Source organism: Triturus cristatus, chromosome 5_1 (assembly GCF_964204655.1).
Source record: "Triturus cristatus chromosome 5_1, aTriCri1.1, whole genome shotgun sequence".
NCBI classification, from domain to species: domain Eukaryota; kingdom Metazoa; phylum Chordata; class Amphibia; order Caudata; family Salamandridae; genus Triturus; species Triturus cristatus.
The window spans coordinates 404,477,162-404,496,536 of NC_140587.1; the positions used below are offsets into that span (position 1 = coordinate 404,477,162).

General features: G+C 49.8%; 1 protein-coding gene across 15 annotated transcripts in view; it reads left to right on the forward strand.

Annotated features, from left to right (window-relative positions):
- Positions 1–19,375, forward strand: part of UBR5 (ubiquitin protein ligase E3 component n-recognin 5) — a 2,036,132-nt gene that overhangs the window by 770,476 nt on the left and 1,246,281 nt on the right. For 12 of the 15 annotated variants that reach the window (XM_085605144.1, XM_085605147.1, XM_085605145.1 and 9 more), the window contains 2 exons: positions 21–231; positions 384–510. In XM_085605144.1, the coding sequence (XP_085461270.1) occupies positions 21–231; positions 384–510 (338 nt within the window). The remainder of the gene's footprint in view (positions 1–20; positions 232–383; positions 511–19,375) is intronic. The other 3 variants (XM_085605139.1, XM_085605142.1, XM_085605148.1) reach the window with 1 other exon arrangement.

The following is a 19,375-nucleotide window of genomic DNA, read 5'->3' on the forward strand; positions in this document are numbered from 1 at the left end:
CTTCCATTGTCTCTCTACAGAAGCAAACTTTAATGCAGCACATTCTCCGATGTGATTTTGAAGCCTGCAGACAATATCTAATGAATTTTGAGCAAGCAGTTGTATTGGATCAGAATACTCAAATGCTTCACTCCTTTTTAGGCCACAGATGTGATGGAAATCGCAACATTCTCCATGCTTGTGTATCTGTGTGTTTTCCAACCAGTAACAAAGAAACTAAGGAGGAAGAAGGTAAACTTGTAAACAAACTAAGTGTGAAACATTGGCCTACTGAAATTTGGCTGACAGTTGCTATTTTTTGCATAGACAAGAGGTGATATTGCTTTCATTTATTATGTAACCTTTCCTTGATTTGGTACCAAATTCTTTTCTTCATGTTTCAGAAGCAGAGCGCTCTGAAAGGAACACGTTTGCAGAAAGGTTATCTGCAGTAGAAGCTATTGCGAATGCGATCTCAGTAGTATCAAGTAATGGGCCTGGCAGTAGAACTGGGTCATCGAGCAGCAGAAGGTACTCTTAATTCATAAGTGTTTTTAATGTGTCTCTCGCCCTCTCTAGATATATATATAGATATATAGTTTTTCCTTCTCAAAAGTGAACAAAGTCTGACATTTTTTTCATGACCTGATGAGCTTATTTTCACATACATGTCTATGAATAACAGTATTGTCAATGTATAACCTTTCCACAACAAAAACAGAAGAGATTGGTTGTGGCATTGATTCATGTGTTGACTTACATTCTGACAGCATTCCCTGTTTAGGTTACAGTGCTTTTTCCTCTTGTTTAAAATTAAAGGACAATAAGGGATGCTTTGTTCTTTGGTTTTTAATATGAACTATGGATGCTTTCTGCCATGTGGTATGGGACCATATCCTTACCTGACCAGCTAAAAGTAACGAGGCAATGGGTGTTGGGAGGAAAGTAGCCTGCATAACTTATACAACTTTTGACCTCCATCCTTAGAATGTTTCCTGGTCTACATTGTTTACCTCCAGTGATTGTAGCATCTTCTTTGTTGCACACTTTAGATGCTCCATGTTTTGTTTGCTTGTTTTTTTTTACACTTTAGTATAGGAATTATTTCAGGGGGAACCCAATGTGTACCCATTCCTGACAGAGGATGTCTATTGAGCCTCTCATCCCAATTTATAAGGTGACAGCTGGTTTGCAGTGGCTTTATGTAGGCCCTGGGCCAGTCAGCTGTTACAATGCAGTATGCTGTTTGAATATGGTCATTTTCCACTGGTGTTCTGGTGTCCAGGACTGCAATATTGCATTAGTCAAATGGACATTCAAGGCCCTGAGCCATGCCAACATATTTGCACCAATGCCATAGGACCATCTAATCTTGTTAGGGACCTTAAAAAATGGAAGAGATTTGCTGCTCCATTCTTTGCGGGGAAGGGGTGTTTGGGAGAATCTATCCTGGCATTCTTTTAACTATGTTTTACTGAGTATAACACACTAGTCAGCTTCCTATCTTCTAGTAGCCTCTCCCTTCATCCTACTGTTTCAGCTGTCAGCCTTACAATAGTTAAAAATCATCATTTAAAAACAATTGCATACAGAAATCTCACTTCTTTAAAACGGGTTCGAGGCACGTGGGCTGCTGAATTCATATCTGTGCATAGATCGCCGCCTAGTGTTGGGTCCGGATGTTTGCACGTTGTTGTCCTGGAAGAGTCTTCGAAGTATCCTGGGATAGGTGACTCCTCCCCTGGACTACAGTGCGCATGGGCATCCTCTCCATCCTCAGATTGTTTTTTTCCGCCATTGGGTTCGGATGTGCTTATCTTGACTCAAGTTAGGAAAAACTTTTTACAGGCCAAAAGGCCTTTAGTTCGCGTCGGTACTGTTCCCGATCGGTATCGATAGTTATTTGTTAGTTTACTAACTTCAAGAACAACTTTTTCGCATCATACCCGACCATCGACCCGACACCGACGATGGAATCGAGGACACTATTCAAGCGGTGCCCTGTACGCAATGCGAAATATCCTCATGTCGACGTCCACCCGGTGTGCAACAAATGCCTTTCGCCGGATCACGACGAATCCACATGTATGGCCTGTGCCAGATTCCGATCCAAGAAGACTCTCCGGAATCGACGAGCAGCGAGACTCGAAGCGCAGCAAGCGGCACCGGCCCCGACCGACATCTTCAACGCCGAGGACGAAGATGTGGAAGACGTGGAGAACCTACCCTCCAGCCCCGCTTCCGAACACGACTCCGGATCGGAAGACGTCGAAGAACGACTCTTTCACAGAGACGAAGCCGACACCGAGGTAGGAGACTACAATGAGGCCTATGGGGCCGAAGAGAGTAGCTCCGGTGACGAGCAAGGCCTACCCGTACAGACTGTGGATATCCCAGTGCGTCAGTCTATGGCTCCGGTCGAGGGATCGCCTTCGGGCCTTACCCAAGACCCATCCCGCATTCCTTCGGCCCCGCCCTCTGACCCGGCCTCGGACATTCAGCGACAGCCATTACTACCCAAAACGGCTGGTTTCCCTTCATCGAAACCGAAAGCCGTATCGGTTCAGCAGAAACCGAAACTGAAAGTGACACTGGTCGGATCGAAGCCCACCACACCTTCGACGCCAGCCAAACCCGTCGGCACCGACCGCACCAAACGGGACTTCGGTGCCGAGCTTGCAGCAGCCGACTTCGGCGCCGACACACGGAAAAAGACCATCGGTACCGCCAAACCGCCTCGGCTCCCGGCACCGAAGCAATCGGCTCCGGCCACAAAGGTCAAAATGGCTGCTGTATCTCACACCACTGCGAAAGCAGCACCAAAGGCACAATCATCGACGCCGTCGACAGCTACTACCTCTCCTCGACTCGATGACCCCGTGGCACCGAAGAAGTCCACGCCTGCCTCAACAGAACCGGTCTGCGCCAAGGAACCGTCGGCGTTCCAGGTGCGGCAAGTTTCAGCGTCCTTGCAACGCATCAAAGACAAGGCAGCCCTCCAGGACACGTCAGGCTCCGAGCCGAAAAAGGCTCAAAAAGCTTCTCCGGCACCGGCCAACATCACTTTTGGCCTGCCACCATCCATGGCGCCAAAACTGTTCGAAATCAGAACACGTGTCACCCACACCAGGATCACATCTGCAGAACACTCTACTACGGAGACGTCGCCATCACACTTCATCGATGCCGCAACGGGCAGAATGATGCTCCACAAGAGGAGGATAACTTCCGAGCCAGCTTTGGACTCCTACCGGATCCCACTAAAGAAATAGCTGCCAGTGGATTCGGAACCAATTCTTTACGAACCTCTCCATACCTCTCACCAAGATCCACAGTCCTTCTCTCCGACACACTCCGAAACCGACGTTTTGGAGGACTACATGGGTGACCACGTCCCCTACCCCGGAGAAATGGACTCTGAAGGCCAACAGGACCCTGACCAAGCTTGGGATGACCCTGTAGACTCGGGCGCACCTATGGATAAACAGGACACGCAGCTATATGGCGCAAAAACGTCTCCCACAGAGGACACTGCCGCATTCAACGCCCTCATTGAACGTGCTGCGGCCAATCATGGTGTTCAACTCCACTCTGACACCATCGAGGACGATTTTCTCATGGATACTTTCGCATCCTCAGAAAGACATATCAAAACTCTACCCATGTTGAAAGGTGTCCTCAAACCAGCAAAGGACATTTTCAAAGAACCCACCAGGGCAAGAGTAATAAACCCCAGGATCGACAAAAAATATAGGTCGGCGCCTGGGGACCCTACCTATATTAGAGGCCAGTTGCCTCTGGATTCCATAGTAGTCGCGAATGCTCGTAAACGGGCGCACTCGCAGACGACTGGGGATGCTCCTCCCCCGGACAAAGAGTCCAAGGTGTTAGAGACCTTCGGCAAACGGGTTGCAGCCCAAGCAGCTAACATATGGCGTATTGCCAATACTCAGGCGCTCCTAGCTCGCTACGATCGAGCGCATTATGACACATTAGAAACCTTACTACAACATCTCCCTGACCAATACAAAGAGGGAGCAGAGATCCTCATCAGAGAGGGACAACTCCTCACGAACGCATCCATCAAATGTGCACTGGATGCCGCAGATACAGCTGCCAGGGCCATAAACACTAGCGTCATGTTACGACGACACGCCTGGTTACGAATCTCCGGATTCAAACCTGAGGTGCAAAATAACATCCTCAACCAGCCGGTCAACCCAGACTACTTATTCGGGCCAGAGGTTGACACCACCCTAGAAAAAATAAAAAAGGACACAGACACTGCAAAGTCCATGGGGGCTCTCCAAACGCAGACCTTTCGGAGTGGCTCCTTTCGTCGCCCCGGCAATAGAGGAGCAGGTAGAGGACAGGGGTCACAGCAAACCTACAACAAGGGCAACACCCAAAGTACCTACGATAAAAACACCCGGGGTGGATATCGTGGTTCAAGCACAAAGGGCAGAGGACGCGGATACGGCAATACCAGATCCTCTCCCAAGAACAAACAGTGACGCCCTCTCCCTTCCTCCCGACCACACAACACCTGTCGGGGGAAGGCTACAAAGGTTCCTGTCCACGTGGAACTCCATCACCACGGACAGGTGGGTCAAAGATATTATCAAACACGGTTACTGCCTAGAATTAACCTCGACTCCACCCACAATACCGCCAAAACACCGTCCTATGTCCTCAGAGCACTTAGAGCTATTACAGCAGGAAGTGCTAAGTATGCTGCAAAAAGGCGCAATAGAGGTTGTACCCGTCCACGAGCAAGGTACAGGGGTGTACTCCCTGTACTTTTTAATACCGAAAAAGGACGGGTCACTCAGACCTATACTAGACCTGGGACCCCTCAACCGCTACATTCTTTCGGAGCATTTCCACATGCTCACCCTGCAACAAGTCCTCCCACTGCTCAAACAGGGAGACTTCCTGGCCACACTAGACCTCAAAGATGCGTATTTCCACATACCCATTCACCCATCACACAGGAAATATCTCAGGTTCACTATTCAAGGGCAGCACTACCAATTCAAGGTTCTTCCCTTCGGCGTGACAACGGCGCCCAGGGTTTTCACAAAGTGCCTAGCTACTGTGGCTGCACATCTACGGAGGCAACACATTCATGTCTACCCCTACCTGGACGACTGGCTTGTTCAGGCAAAGTCAGCCCAGCAATGTGCCAGCCAAATGTCCAGCACCATTCACCTTCTTCACAGTCTGGGGTTCTCACTAAATTACCCACAATCACATCTCCAACCCGCACACGTACAACAGTACCTAGGTGCGACCATAGACACTCTGGCGGCCACAGCTCAGCCAAATTTAGTGAGAATCAACAGCATACAAATGCTGATTTCCAAGTTCAAACCCCAACACTCCCTTACCTCGCGAGTGTTTATGCAGTTGATAGGCATGATGGCCTCCTGCATTTTCATAGTCCCACACGCGAGACTACATATGCGCCCGCTTCAGGAGTGCTTAGCACGTCAATGGAATCAGGCTCAAGGGCAACTAAAAGACCTAGTGTTGGTGAGCGGTCGGGCATACAACTCTCTGCATTGGCATTGGTGGAATCCACAAAACCTTTGCAAGGGCCGACCGTTCCAAGAGCCAGTTCCACAAATAATACTGACAGCGGACGCGTCTCTCCAGGGATGGGGAGCTCATGTACTCAACTACACAGTGCAGGGACTATGGACAATACAACAAAAGAAGATGCACATCAACCTTCTAGAACTGATGGCAATCTTCCTGGCTATGAAAGCATTCAAAGTACACTTGTGCAACAAAGTCGTGTTGATCCGGACGGACAACATGACCGCCATGTACTACATACAGAAGCAGGGAGGAACACACTCTCCACAGTTGTCTCATCTGGCTCAGAGCATGTGGAAGTGGGCCATTCAGAGGAACATGTTCCTCATGGCGGAACACCTCCCCGGCAAGGACAACCAGATGGCGGATCTGCTCAGCAGACACAGCCACCAGATGCACGAGTGGGAGTTACACCCGTCAGTACTCCAACCGTACTTCCAGCAGTGGGGTCATCCAGAGATAGACCTCTTCGCCACAAGCGAAAACGCAAAATGCCAAAGCTTTGCCGCCAGGTTCCCACATCTGCAGTCGCAGGGCAATGCGATATGAATGAACTGGTCCGGCAGATTTGCGTACGCTTTTCCCCCAGCACCATTGATTCCGCTGGTGGCACGCAAACTCAGACAACACTCACTGACACTCGTCCTGGTTGCTCCAACGTGGGCACGCCAGCCATGGTACACCACCTTTCTCGAACTTTCCGTGGTGCCGCATCAAAGGCTGCGGATCAAACCCGCGCATTTGACGCAGAACCATGGAGAGATTCAGCACCCAGATCCGCAACAGCTGAACCTGGCAATCTGGCTCCTGAAGTCCTAGAGTTTGGCTACCTAAACCTGCCACCTGACTGTATGGACATCATTAAGGAGGCCAGGAGACCCACTACCAGAGCTTGCTATGCAGCCAAATGGAAAAGATTTGTCATTTATTGCAATAATAATGACATTAACCCGCTAGACGCATCCATCCAGAACATAATTTGTTACCTCTTACACCTATACCGATGCAATCTGGCATACACCTCAATACGTGTCCATTTGACCGCAATATCAGCCTATCTCCAGAACAGGCAGCACCTCTCTTTATTCAGAGTGCCGGCCATAAAAGCATTCTTGGAAGGACTCAAACGAGTAATTCCCCCAAGACACCCACCAGCACCGGTGTGGAACCTCAACCTGGTCCTCACCCGACTGATGGGTCCACCCTTCGAACCTCTCCACTCATGTGAGATTCAATTCCTCACCTGGAAAGTAGCTTTCCTAGTGGCAATCACTTCCTTAAGAAGAGTTAGTGAACTCCAGGCACTAACCATTCAAGAGCCATTCATACAGGTTCACGCCAACAGGGTCGTACTACGTACTAACCCCAAATTCATGCCCAAAGTAATATCGCAGTTCCACATGAATCAAACTATTGAACTGCCTGTTTTCTTTCAAAACCCACAAACTGTCGCAGAAAGAGCACTCCATACACTGGATGTAAAGAGAGCCCTCATGTACTACATCGACAGGACTAAAGTCTTTAGGAAAACAAAACAACTTTTCGTTGCCTTTGCCCCACACCACAAAGGTAACGCTATCTCCAAAGCAGGTATAGCCAGATGGATCGTTAAATGTATTCAAATTTGCTATCAAAAGGCTAAACGCACATTAACGATTCCACCACGAGCCCACTCAACACGTAAGTTAGGGGCCTCCATGGCTTTCCTTGGAAACATTCCTTTGCATGATATATGTAGAGCAGCCACCTGGTCCACTACACACACATTTACCAAACACTATTGTGTAGATGTGCAATCAAAACAGAAGGCAGCTGTAGGACAGGCTGTTCTCAAAACTCTTTTTCAGACCGCTGCAGCTGGCACTGGTAGCCGCCGCTAATAGGGGGTACTGCTATATATTCTATGCACAGATATGAATTCAGCAGCCCACATGCCTCGAACTGAATATGCTACTTACCAGTATGCATCTGTTCTTGGCATGTAGGGCTGCTGACATTCATATCGCCCTCCCTCCTCCCCGGCGCCTGTAGCAGCTGCAGGTCTCAAAATTACTGTAAGCATGGTCATCACTTTCTGTATCTACTCCATCACTGCCACAATGGCGAAAAACAATCTGAGGATGGAGAGGATGCCCATGCGCACTGTAGTCCAGGGGAGGAGTCACCTATCCCAGGATACTTCGAAGACTCTTCCAGGACAACAACGTGCAAACATCCGGACCCAACACTAGGCGGCGATCTATGCACAGATATGAATGTCAGCAACCCTACATGCCAAGAACAGATGCATACTGGTAAGTAGCATATTCATTCATGACAAAACTTCCCTGGGTTAAAGAAGTCAAGCACACGCGGGTCAATCTTTGAAATGCTCCTTTATTCTGACATGGTGCATGACGCGTTTGTGAGAGAGTGCCATCTTTCTTGCATGGCATGCCCCCACTTTTTGCTGAATTGCTGAATGTACTTTGATTGAGTGTGGCCTGAACTCCTGCCAATCAGGGGCCCAGGGCCTATGTTCCTTCCCTAAAACATAAAACCCAAATTGGCAAACCCTGGCCACATGTCAGCCCCTGGTAAATGGTACCCTAGGTACCAAGGACCTTGTGACCAGGGAAGGCCTCTAAGGGCTGCAGCACTCATTGTGCCACCCTTAGAGGACCTGTACCCTAACACAAACACACTGCCCTTGTAGGCTGAGTGTCTGGGTACAAGACAAAACAAAGAGTCTACATGGCCCACATCCCTGTGTGCCATGCCAACAACCTACACTGCCCTGGCATACATCAGCCACCCCTCTAGCTGGGTGCTCTATGCCAGTGGTGAGGGCACAGGAGCATGAGCCCTGTGCCCCTACAGTACCCAGGTCCATTCCTGGACACTAAGTGCAGTGCTGGCATTTAAGAGTATATGGCGCTGAAAGCTCGTCAAACACGAAGTCCACAGCACCATAATGCAACACTGAAGACACTTCTCAGCACATTAAACCCACACTGATGCCAGTGTGGGATTTAATGTACAAAGCACTACAGAGCTTAGAGATGCCCCCTGAAACCTAACCTACAATCCACATCTGTGAGAAAGTGGCTCTGTATATACTGTTCCCAAATAGATACAGGGTGTACAGAGTCCACAGAGGCTTGGCAGAGGCTAAAGTTAGATATAACCTTACTCTCTAAAGTGGTAGCTTGGTCGAGCAGTAAGGCAGTATCAGAGGACAGTGTAAAGCATTTGTTGTACACAGTCAGCAAATGGTCTCACACACTCAATGACTGAACTCTAGGCCAATGGTTTATATATAAAAAATATATGCTTGTTTTATTTTAGAACCAACAAATGGAATTAAAATATACTTTCTCAGAATGAGATGCTTTATATAAATACTTTTGCAATATGCAAATGGCTTTTGTGAAAAAGTTACAAGTGGTTGCAATAGGCAACACTATTTTAAACACAATAATGCATTGAGTTCAATGGAAGTTTTATGTTATTTGCCACAGATTACTTTTAGGATTACTTTTGGAATTCCAGGACTGGATCCTAGTTTCAGTCCTGGGTCAGTACTTGGAATCAACTGATACAAGTCGGCTTAATTACTGTGATGATTTTTAGACAATATTTTGCTATTTTAAAAGTTGACACCTAGAAAATATTTCATAGAAAACAGTCAATGATTTCCTATGGAAGAAAATTGGGTTACTGGTAAGTACAGTTGTAAGTAGTTTTCAGAGTCAGTGCTGGGCACCAAGATCCAGCACTGGGAGCTCACCTAAGAGCAGGTGAGTATTTTAGTTTTCGGCTGATTTTTGATGAATATTTTAAGTTTTGAAAAGTCCACACTTACAAGAAATTTCAGAAAAAGCCAGTCAATGTTACACGATGGAGAAAATTGAGTTATCGGTTTAAAGGTAAGTACTCGACTGGCAGAGTTAAGGTTCTGGGCATAGACTCAGGGGTCTCCCCGGGTCAGGTAGGTACAGTTAGTTCACCCCCAGTGGCACAAGGGCGACCGGGTGCAGAGAGAGTTAGGCCCAATGTTATCCTATGAGAGGTAGGGGGGGCCTTGGTTGGTGGCTGCTGACTAGCAGGCCACACAGCTTTGGGAGATGGGCTCCTGGTCACTTACTCAGGGCAAGTGGGGAAGTAGATAGGTGTAGAGGTTGCACTGCCAGGGCCACTCGGGCGGCTGGGTGCTGGGTGCTTTTGAGCCTTCGGGCGCTCAATTGATTTCAATGGGAAAACTCCGGTTTAGAAAAAGGCTGCAAGCTCGGGGACGAGGATTCTTCAGGTGCCACCACCACTTCGAGAGGTAAGTTGAGTAGTTGGAGGATAGGTAGGTACCCCGGGATTGTGCACAGGGGGCCGCGGGGCACCGGGCACCGGGTGCAGGGGTGCCTTTTGGTGTCGGGAAATCTTACCCTCTGTTGTTCGCGGTTGGGGGGGGGGGGGCACCTTGTTCTGAGGCTGCAGGCTTCTTCAGGAGTGTCAAAGGAAGGTCCTTGCGTGCCGGACTCGGGGTCACAGTCGCCATGGGGTCGTCCTCGTGGTCTTTGGTCACTCCGGCACAGGCCAGGCTTGGCTGGTGCAGTGTGTGCTGGATTCGCGGTTCCGGTCTGCTGCCAGGGATTAGAAGTAGATTTTGAGTAGAGCCTCTACTCATGGGAGTCCCAGGGGCTTAGAGTCAAAAGGTAGGCAAGTCCTCCGGGGTTTGTGAGGTTGCTGGCCACAAGAGATGCCGGGTTGGAGCAGGTTCGAGGGTCGACAGGCCGGTAGCGCTGGGGCCAAAGCAGTTGGTGTCTTCCTCTTCTTAGCAGCTGCAGGGCAGGTCTTCTTTCTTCTTCGGATTTTGGAATCTGGGGAAGGAAGGTTCAGGGTGCCCCTAAATACTAGATTGGGGGCGTTACAGGTAGGTGAAGGGCAGGGACCAATGGGTCCCTGTCCTGTCCTGGGGTGGGTACACCCCCTATCCTGCCTCTCTCCTGTGGGAGGGGGGCAGTAGCCTAGTCCTGATAGTGTAGGGCTTCCCATCTTCAAGATGTGCTTCACCTCGCCTCCCCCACCTGAGGGGTGGGGTTGGCAGGCTGGCACATGCCCTGTCCTTATTTGGGGTTTCTGGCCAAGCTTCCCGCCAGAGTGGGGGGTTGCAGTGGCCTGGGGAAGCTCACAGAGGGGACATGCCTTTGCAGCTTCCCCCTGCCCATCCTGGGGCAGGAGATTTAGCACCTCGCCCAGGATGTGCATTGTTGCAGGCCCAGGAGAGCTGGGGTTCTCCTACCCAGGGGTCCAGCAACATGTCTGCCGTGGCAGTCTAGGCAGCCTCAGAACAGACGTGGATTGTAGGTTAGGTTTTAGGGGGCATCTCTAAGATGCCCTCTGGGGTGCTTGGTACATTAAATCCCACACTGGCATCGGTGTGGGTTTAATGTGCTGAGAAGTTTGATACCAAACTTCTCAGTCTTTAGTTTTGCCATTATGGTGCTGTGGAGCTCGTGTTTGACGAGCTCTCAGCACCATGTACTCTTAAATGGCAGCACTGTACTTACAGTGCCCAGGAATGGACCTGGGTACGGTAGGAGCACAGGGCTCCTGCTCCTGTGCCCACACCATTGGCATAGGGCACCCAGCTAGAGGGGTGGCTGAGGTATGCCATGGCAGTGTAGGTGATGGGCATGGCACACAGGGATGTGTGCCATGTCGACTCTTTGTTTTGTCTTGCACCCAGACACCCAGCCTGCAAGGGCAGTGTGTTTGTGTGTAAGGGTACAGAGCCTCTAAGGGTGGCACAATGAGTGCTGCAGCCCTTAGAGGCCTTCCCTGGTCACAAGGCCCTGCGTACCTAGGGTACCATTTACCAGGGGCTGACATGTGGCCAGGGTTCGCCAATTTGGGTTTTGTGTGTTTAGGGAAGGCACATAGGCGCTGGGCACCTGATTGGCAGGAGTCCATGGCATACTCAGTCAAAGTACAATCAGCAATTCAGCAAAAAGTGGGGGCATACCATGCAAGAAAGATGGCACTTTCTCATACAACCCCCCCCCCCCCCCCCCCCCCCCCCCGAAAGGTGATGGGACTAACCTTGCCCAATGGAGTCTTCATTGTCTAAGTGGAAGAACCTGGAAAGTCCATCTGCATTGGCATGGGCAGTCGCTGGTCTGTGTTCCACTTCAAAGTCCATTCACTGTGGGAAGATGGACCACCTTAGTAGTTTTGGATTTTCCCCTTTCATCTGCATTAGCCATCTGAGAGGTCTGTGGTCAGTTTGAACCAGGAAGTGAGTACCAAACAAGTATGGCCTCAACTTCTTCAGGGACCAAACCACAGCAAAGGCCTCCCTCTCAATGGCACTCCAACGCTGCTCTCTGGGGAGTAGTTTCCTGCTTATAAAAGCAACAGGTTGGTCTATGCCTTCATCATTGGTCTGGGATAGGACCGCTCCTATCCCTAGCTCAGAGGCATCAGTCTGCACTATGAACTGCTTGGCATAATCTGGAGCTTTTAGATTTGGTGCTGAGCACATTGCTTCTTTTAGGGTGTTAAAAGCAGTTTGGCCCGTGAGTTCTGTGAGGGGGGTCACAATGGACCCATATCCCTTCACAAAGCTCCTGTAGTACCCAGTCAAGCCAAGGAATGCCCTGACTTGGGTCTGGGTTGTTGGAGCTATCCAGTCCATGATGGCCTGGATCTTGGGTTGTAAGGGTTGTACCTGGCCTCCACCTACAATTTGGCCCAAGTACACCACAGTGCCCTGCCCTATCTGGCATTTGGATGCCTTGATAGTGAGGCCTGCATTTTGCAGAGCCTCTAAAACTTTCCTAAGGTGTATCAGGTGATTCTGCCAGGTGGAGCTAAAAACAGCAATATCATCAAGATAAGCTGCACTAAAGGACTCCAGCCCAGCCAGGACATGGTTCACCAACCTCTGGAAAGTGGCAGGGGCATTCTTTAAACCAAAGGGCATTTACAGTAAACTGATAATGCCCATCAGGGGTGGAGAATGCTGTCTTTTCTTTTGCTCCTGGAGCCATGCCAATCTGCCAGTACCCTGCAGTCAAGTCAAAGGTACTGAGGAATTGGGCAGCCCCTAATTTATCGATCAGCTCATCTGCTCTTGGGATAGGGTGAGCATCTGTCTTAGTGACAGAGTTGAGCCCTCTATAGTCCACACAGAACCTCATCTCTGTTTTCACCTTGCTGATGAGGTTTGGGGACCAGAACCACTGGGCTAGCCCAGGGGCTTTCAGAGGGTTCAATGACCCCTAACTCCAGCATCTTACTGACCTCAGCATTGATGCTTTCCTTAACTTGGTCTGACTGTCGATAGATTTTGTTTTTGACAGGTGCACTGTCACCAGTGTCCACATCATGGGTACACCAGTTTGTCAGACCAGGGGTCAGGGAAAAGAGGCTAACATACTGTTGCAAGACTGGTTTGCAGTCAGTCTGCTGTTGGGCAGAGAGGGTGTCTGAGAAGATCACATCATCTACTAACCTATCTTGTGGGCTGTAGGAAAGGAGGTCAGGGAGAGGTTCACTCTCTCCTTCCTGTTCCTCATCAGTCACCATCAGCATGGTGATGTCAGCGAAAAGCAGGCATGGTAACAGGACATCCCATCTCCTTTTGAGTTTTTCAGGGAGACCCATGATCATACCTTTCAATGTCTTGTTGAATCTCTCAACAAGGCCATTGGTTTGTGGGTGGTAGGGGGTAGTAAACTTGTACAGCACTCGTCACTCCTTCCACATGTGTGTTAGGTAAACAGACATGAAGTTGGAACCTCTGTCTGAAACCACCTCCTCAGGAAACCCTACCCTGGTGAAGACACCCAGGAGGGCCTTGGCTACTGCAGGAGCTGTAGTAGTCCTAAGTGGAATTGCTTCAGGGGACCTAGTTGCATGATCCACTACTAATAGAATAAATGTGTTACCCCAGTATTGGAACTTTCATAGATTCTCATGCTTTGTATCATTCCCCGTCGTCGGAATGGGAGCCTCGGTAAATAAAAAATATATCATAACCATAGAAACAAAAGAGAAAATAGGCCTAGGCCTCATCTCATTTTGTAGTATATCGCCCTCTTTGTGTAAAAGAGCCCAAACTTTTGCCAGGATCAATCAGCACAGCCTCACCCTTTGGAACCTTCCTGAGAGAGCTCAGAGCCTCAGATTTTTCTACCGCACGTTGTGCTAGGGAGTCTCCACTGAGCTCTGCTCAGTTTTTTCTCATTGTACTTTCAGAATTTACTTTTAACATCTATAGTGACATTATGTCAGAGAAGGAGAAGAAAGCCTTATTCAGGCCATGTGCTTCTTGTGGAAAGAAGAGGCTTTTCGTGGAAGATAAGCATGACAGTTGTATTTACTGCTTATACCCGGAGCACAAGGCCACAGACTGCAAGATTTGTCGCACTCTTTCAACCAAGACTTTAAGAGACAGAGAGGGTCGTCTGCTGACATGGCTGCAACAACTGAAGACCAGAAAGGAGGTTGTCTCGTCAGATGAGGAAGATTCAATTTCTGGCACTTCCTCCAGGAGATCAAGGAAGAGGGGTAGGTCATCTCCCTCCATCTCTGAAGAACCCCCTGTCAAAGCCCCTCATGGGATCTCTGAAAGGTCTGAGGAGGTTGGTCCCAAAAAATCTCCTCACGGAAGTGTAAAGGAGAGGCAGAGACAGGCTGCTGGTGTGGACACAGCCTCTAGGGATAAAAAGGAGGTTTCAATATCTTCTCCTTCGTTCCAAAAGGAAAAGCCTGTGAAGAAACACTCTGCAGGAACTTCACAGATGGTTCCTGTGAAGAAGCAGCGTCCGTCGACGGTGATTCAAGCAGGTACATCGACGACAATTACCACTCCAAAGACAGTTTCCTTGAGTTCGTCGACTGGACCGTCGACGATATCTATTCCTGTTTCGTCGACGACAGCTTCATTCTCGTCGTCGACGACAGTTTCCATGAAGATCCTGTCGACGATGGTTTCGACGACGAAGACCACGATGACAGCGACGTCCTCGTCGATGCTGCTGACGACGAGCTCGTCGACGAGACCATCGACAGTTGTCCCGTCGACGATGAAGAAAGCTCCGTCGACGAGTGTACCGTCGACGAAGAAAAAGGCTTTGTCGACGACCCTTCCATCGACGACGATTCAGGCATCGTCGACTAGCGTATTATCGACGACGATTCATACTCCGTCGACGAAGATTACCGTGCCGTCGACGGGTTCGTCGTCTATTTCGTCGACGCTGGTGATCCCTTCGACGACGGCTCCGACGACGAGACAGTCGACGAGTAAAATTTCTGGATTTACGATACAGAAGTTGAAGATTACACCGGAGATGACATCTCCTAGACAAGTGACGCCTTTACCACCATCCATGCTGCTGGATGAATCGGAAGATGAGGATGTGGATGAGCAGTATGGTGACGCCTACAGTCCCTCGGAGCTGCATGTAAAGCAGCAAGACACTGATACGGAGGAGTACTATGAGCAAGCTAAGCAAGAGGAACAACAATATGTTCAGCAAGAATTTCGTCCTCAGACTTTGCGACAGGACTTGATAGCTCTACCAGTTGCTCTGGTTACGGACTTGCAGATGATGTTGCAGGATTACAGAGCTCGATTTCCGTCACGCCCTGAAGTTCAACCACTGCGTCCATCTACATCTGTGGTCCCGCGAGGGCCGCCAGTGGACTTGCCCCCTCTTCCTGAGAATATCCCACGTACTTCACCAGTAGTGGTACCAGTAGTGGTTCCTCAAACTTCATTTACAGAACCTGCCGATGTCGATGCACAGGATGTGGATACGGATGGAGACGATGAGGGGCACGTGGTCCCACTTACTGATCCAGGGGATCCGGATGTGGATCTAGATGATACGGGAATGCAAGATCCGGATGATACAGGGCGGGACACGAACATGTCGCCGCCGGCAGATATTGGGGGGTTCCATAATCTTATGGAGCGTGCATCCACAAGATTTGGGCTGCCTCTTACAGTGGAACAGTCGGACTGTTTCCTATACGATTTTAAAGCGCAGTACAGAAAGTCAGTCAGATCAATTCCAATCATTGAGCATGTATGGAATGAGGGGATCAAGGTTATGCAGAACCCGGCAACGGTCATCCCGGTTCTTCCCTGGCTGGAGAAGAAATACAAGGCCCCTGAGGGCAGTCCTGCATGTCTCCTTGGACAACCAAAGCCGGACTCTGTGATATCTCAAGGCGCACAGAGCAAGTCCAAGAATCCGTCTACGCCTTTGACTACACCTCTGGATAAGGATGGCAGGCGGTTGGACAATGTGGGGAAGAGATTTTCCACCATGGCCAGTTTGTTGGTTCGGGCAGCAAATTCATTAGCCATTCTAGGCAGGTATGACCGCCAGATGTGGTGCGACATGGAACCGTTTATGGACCTCTTAACAGACTCTAATCAGGAGGAGGCCAAACAAGTCCTTATGGAAGGGGAGAGATGTTCCTCTGAGATCATCGACTGTGCTATGGACATAGCCTCTACTGCGTTCAGGGCCTTGGCAGGGTCAGCGGTCTTGCGCCGTCAGGGCTGGTTAAAAGCAACCTGGTTCCGTCAGGAGGTCCAAAATAAGATCCTGGACCTTCCTTTTGACGGAGAAATGCTTTTTGGTAAGCATGTGGATGAGGCTCTGCAGAGCATAAAGAAGGACACGGACACTGCAAGGTCCTTAGGATCCTTAAATTATCGCAAGGCTCCATTTAGAGGAGCACGTGGGCGAGGGTTTTCTACTTATAGAGGAAACCAACGTCCGTATTCCACACAGTCAGGACAGTCATATAAGAATCAGTATTCAAACCAACGCCAAGGTCAATCGGCGTCTTTCTCTCGTCAGTCCCAGAGAGGACGTCAGAATCGTCAGGGACGAGACAATGCCAAGAGGCAATAGCGGCCTCCTGGCTCTGACTACTGTTCCTCCCCGACCAAGAACACCGGTTGGGGGCAGGATCTCCTATTGTCTGGACAGCTGGGTCCTTATAACATCGGACCGGTGGGTTTTGAATATTGTTCAGAGTGGCCATACGTTGGAATTTCAAGATCTTCCTCCAACGAGAGCTCCAGACGCCTGTCCCTCAAAGCATCTCCGACTGTTACATCTCGAAGCCCACCAACTATTCATCAAGGGGGCGATAGAACCGGTACCTCTTTCGCAAAGAGGCAAGGGTTTCTATTCCAGGTTCTTCCTGGTTCGGAAGACGGAAGATACGTGGCGTCCTATACTAGACCTAAGAGAGCTCAACACCTATCTCATCAAGCTCTCCTTCAGGATGGTCACTCTCCAGGATATTCTCCATCTACTGAATCTGGGCGATTTTTTGGCGTCCCTGGATTTAGAGGATGCGTACTTCCATGTTCCAATCCACCCAGCTCACAGGCAATATCTACGCTTCACAGTAGGCAAGAGCCATTTCCAGTTCAATGTGCTTCCGTTTGTCCTTCGGTCTGCACCTCGGATATTCACGAAGATGCTGGCACCAGTCGCGGCGTTCCTCAGGAAACAATCCTTAGAGGTTTTCCCATAGTTGAACGACTGACTCGTCAAGGCTCCGTCGTTCAACGCAGCTTCTCAAGCAGTATCAACTTGCATTCACTTGTTCGCCCACTTTGGTCTTCAGCTCAACAGATCCAAGTCGGTGCTGATACCTTCCAGGTCCCAAAGATTCCTTGGAGCTAATCTGGACACGACACTATGCACCGCTCGTCCGTCGGAGGAGCGTCCACGCAAGCTGATCACCTCCGCTCGTCAAGTGCTGCAGAGGAAAAATGTGTCGGTTCGCCGGTACAAGTCCTTACTCTGATCGATATCATCCTGCATACCATTAATACCGCATTGCAGGCTTCATATGCGTCCTCTGCAGGAGGAGTTAGACAAACAATGGCGCCAGGCAGAAGGGTCGTTCAACGACAAGGTGTGGATAACACCAGGGATGCGCAAGGCCTGCGAGTGGTGGCTGGTAAAGAAGAACATCGCAGTAGGGTTAACATTCAGGATCCCTCCTTCTCCTATGGTGGTGACCACAGATGCCTCCTTAGAAGGCTGGGGAGCGGTACTCCAGGAGCTTCAAATCAGCGGTCACTGGAGTCCAGCGCAAAGCCTAAACCACATCAACCTCTTGGAGCTGATGGCTATCCGCTTAGCCTTGCTGGCGTTCCTTCCCAGACTTCAGAATCGTGCAGTGCTGGTCCGGACAGACAACACGACAGCTATGCACTATATCGACAAACAAGGGGGAACAAGATCACAAACTCTGTCCGAAGAGGCTCAGTCGATCTGGGATTTTGCGATTTCTCACAACATCACTCTACAGGCCGAGCACCTAGCAGGGTGTCTCAACATCACGGCGGATGCTCTGAGTCGTCAGAGGAAAGTGACTCACGAGTGGGAATTGGACCAGGCCACGCTGGAGGAAGTGTTCGAGAGATGGGGTACTCCGATCATAGACCTCTTTGCGTCCCCGGAGAACGCCAAATGTCGGCTTTACGCAAGCAAGGTTCCCCATCGAGGATCACTGGGGAATGCCCTTTCGATTGCTTGGTTCGGCGAATTTTGCTACGCTTTTCCTCCCATTCCTCTCATTCCTCGAGTTCTCAGGAAGGTCAGGGCGGAACCATGCAAGATGATTCTCATTGCTCCAGCGTGGGCCCGGCAGTTCTGGTTCACGGAACTCCTGCTGCTCTCCCAGGATCGCCCAATTCGCTTGCCGCTGATTCCATCTGTTGTCGCAGGATCAGGGACAGGTGCTCCATCCGGATCCGAAGTCACTACACTTGACAGCGTGGCCCCTGAACAGAGAGAATTCCGTCATCTGAATCTCTCCAGGGAGTGCAGGGATGTTTTGTCTCAGGCGCGGGCGCCAAGCACTAATAAGACATACAGGGCAAAATGGAAGAGATTTTGTCTGTGGTGCCAGAGGAATAAACTCCATCCTTATAAATACCGGCCACATCAGGTTTTGCCTTACATCCTGTCACTGGCTAAGTCAGGTTTGGCGCACTCTTCGGTCAAGGTACATTTGGCTGCCATATCCCGTTTTAGACGAAAGACATCGGGGCCATCTCTTTGGTCCGCAAGGATTGTAAAACAGTTCCTTAAAGGGTTGTTTCGGATGTATCCTCCGGTCCGAGCACCTCCACCAATCTGGCAGCTCAACCTTGTACTGGCTCAGCTCAGGAAAGCTCCTTTTGAGCCGATCCACAGGGCGGACTTGAAGTTCCTATCTTGGAAGCTAGCCCTCCTCTTAGCATTGACTTCGGCTAGGAGGGTTAGTGAACTCCAGGCTCTGTCCATAGTGGAGCCTTTTCTGCAGTTCAAAAAGGATGTGCTAATTTTGAGAACCAACCCAAAATTCATCCCGAAGGTACCTTCGGATTTTCATCTGAATGAACCCTTGATTTTGAATTCCTTTTTTCCACGTCCTTCTACCCAGGCGGAACGAACATTGCATTCTTTGGATGTCCAGAGATGTCTGAAATTCTATCTCGAGCGCACACGATCTTTCAGGAAGTCTACACAGTTATTTATTTCCTACAGTGCACCACGGAAGGGGTTGCCTCTCGCTAAGAGTGGCATTTCCCGCTGGATCTCCAGTGCAATTCAATTCTGTCATCAGGCTGCGGGCAAACCTTTGGACAGAAGGGCCCGTGCTCATTCTACACGAGCGATGGCATCTTCAGTGGCTCTTTTTGCTGGAGTTGCTATCAAAGACATTTGCAGGGCAGCAACGTGGAGCAGTGTACACACCTTCACGAAACACTACTGCCTGGAGTCGG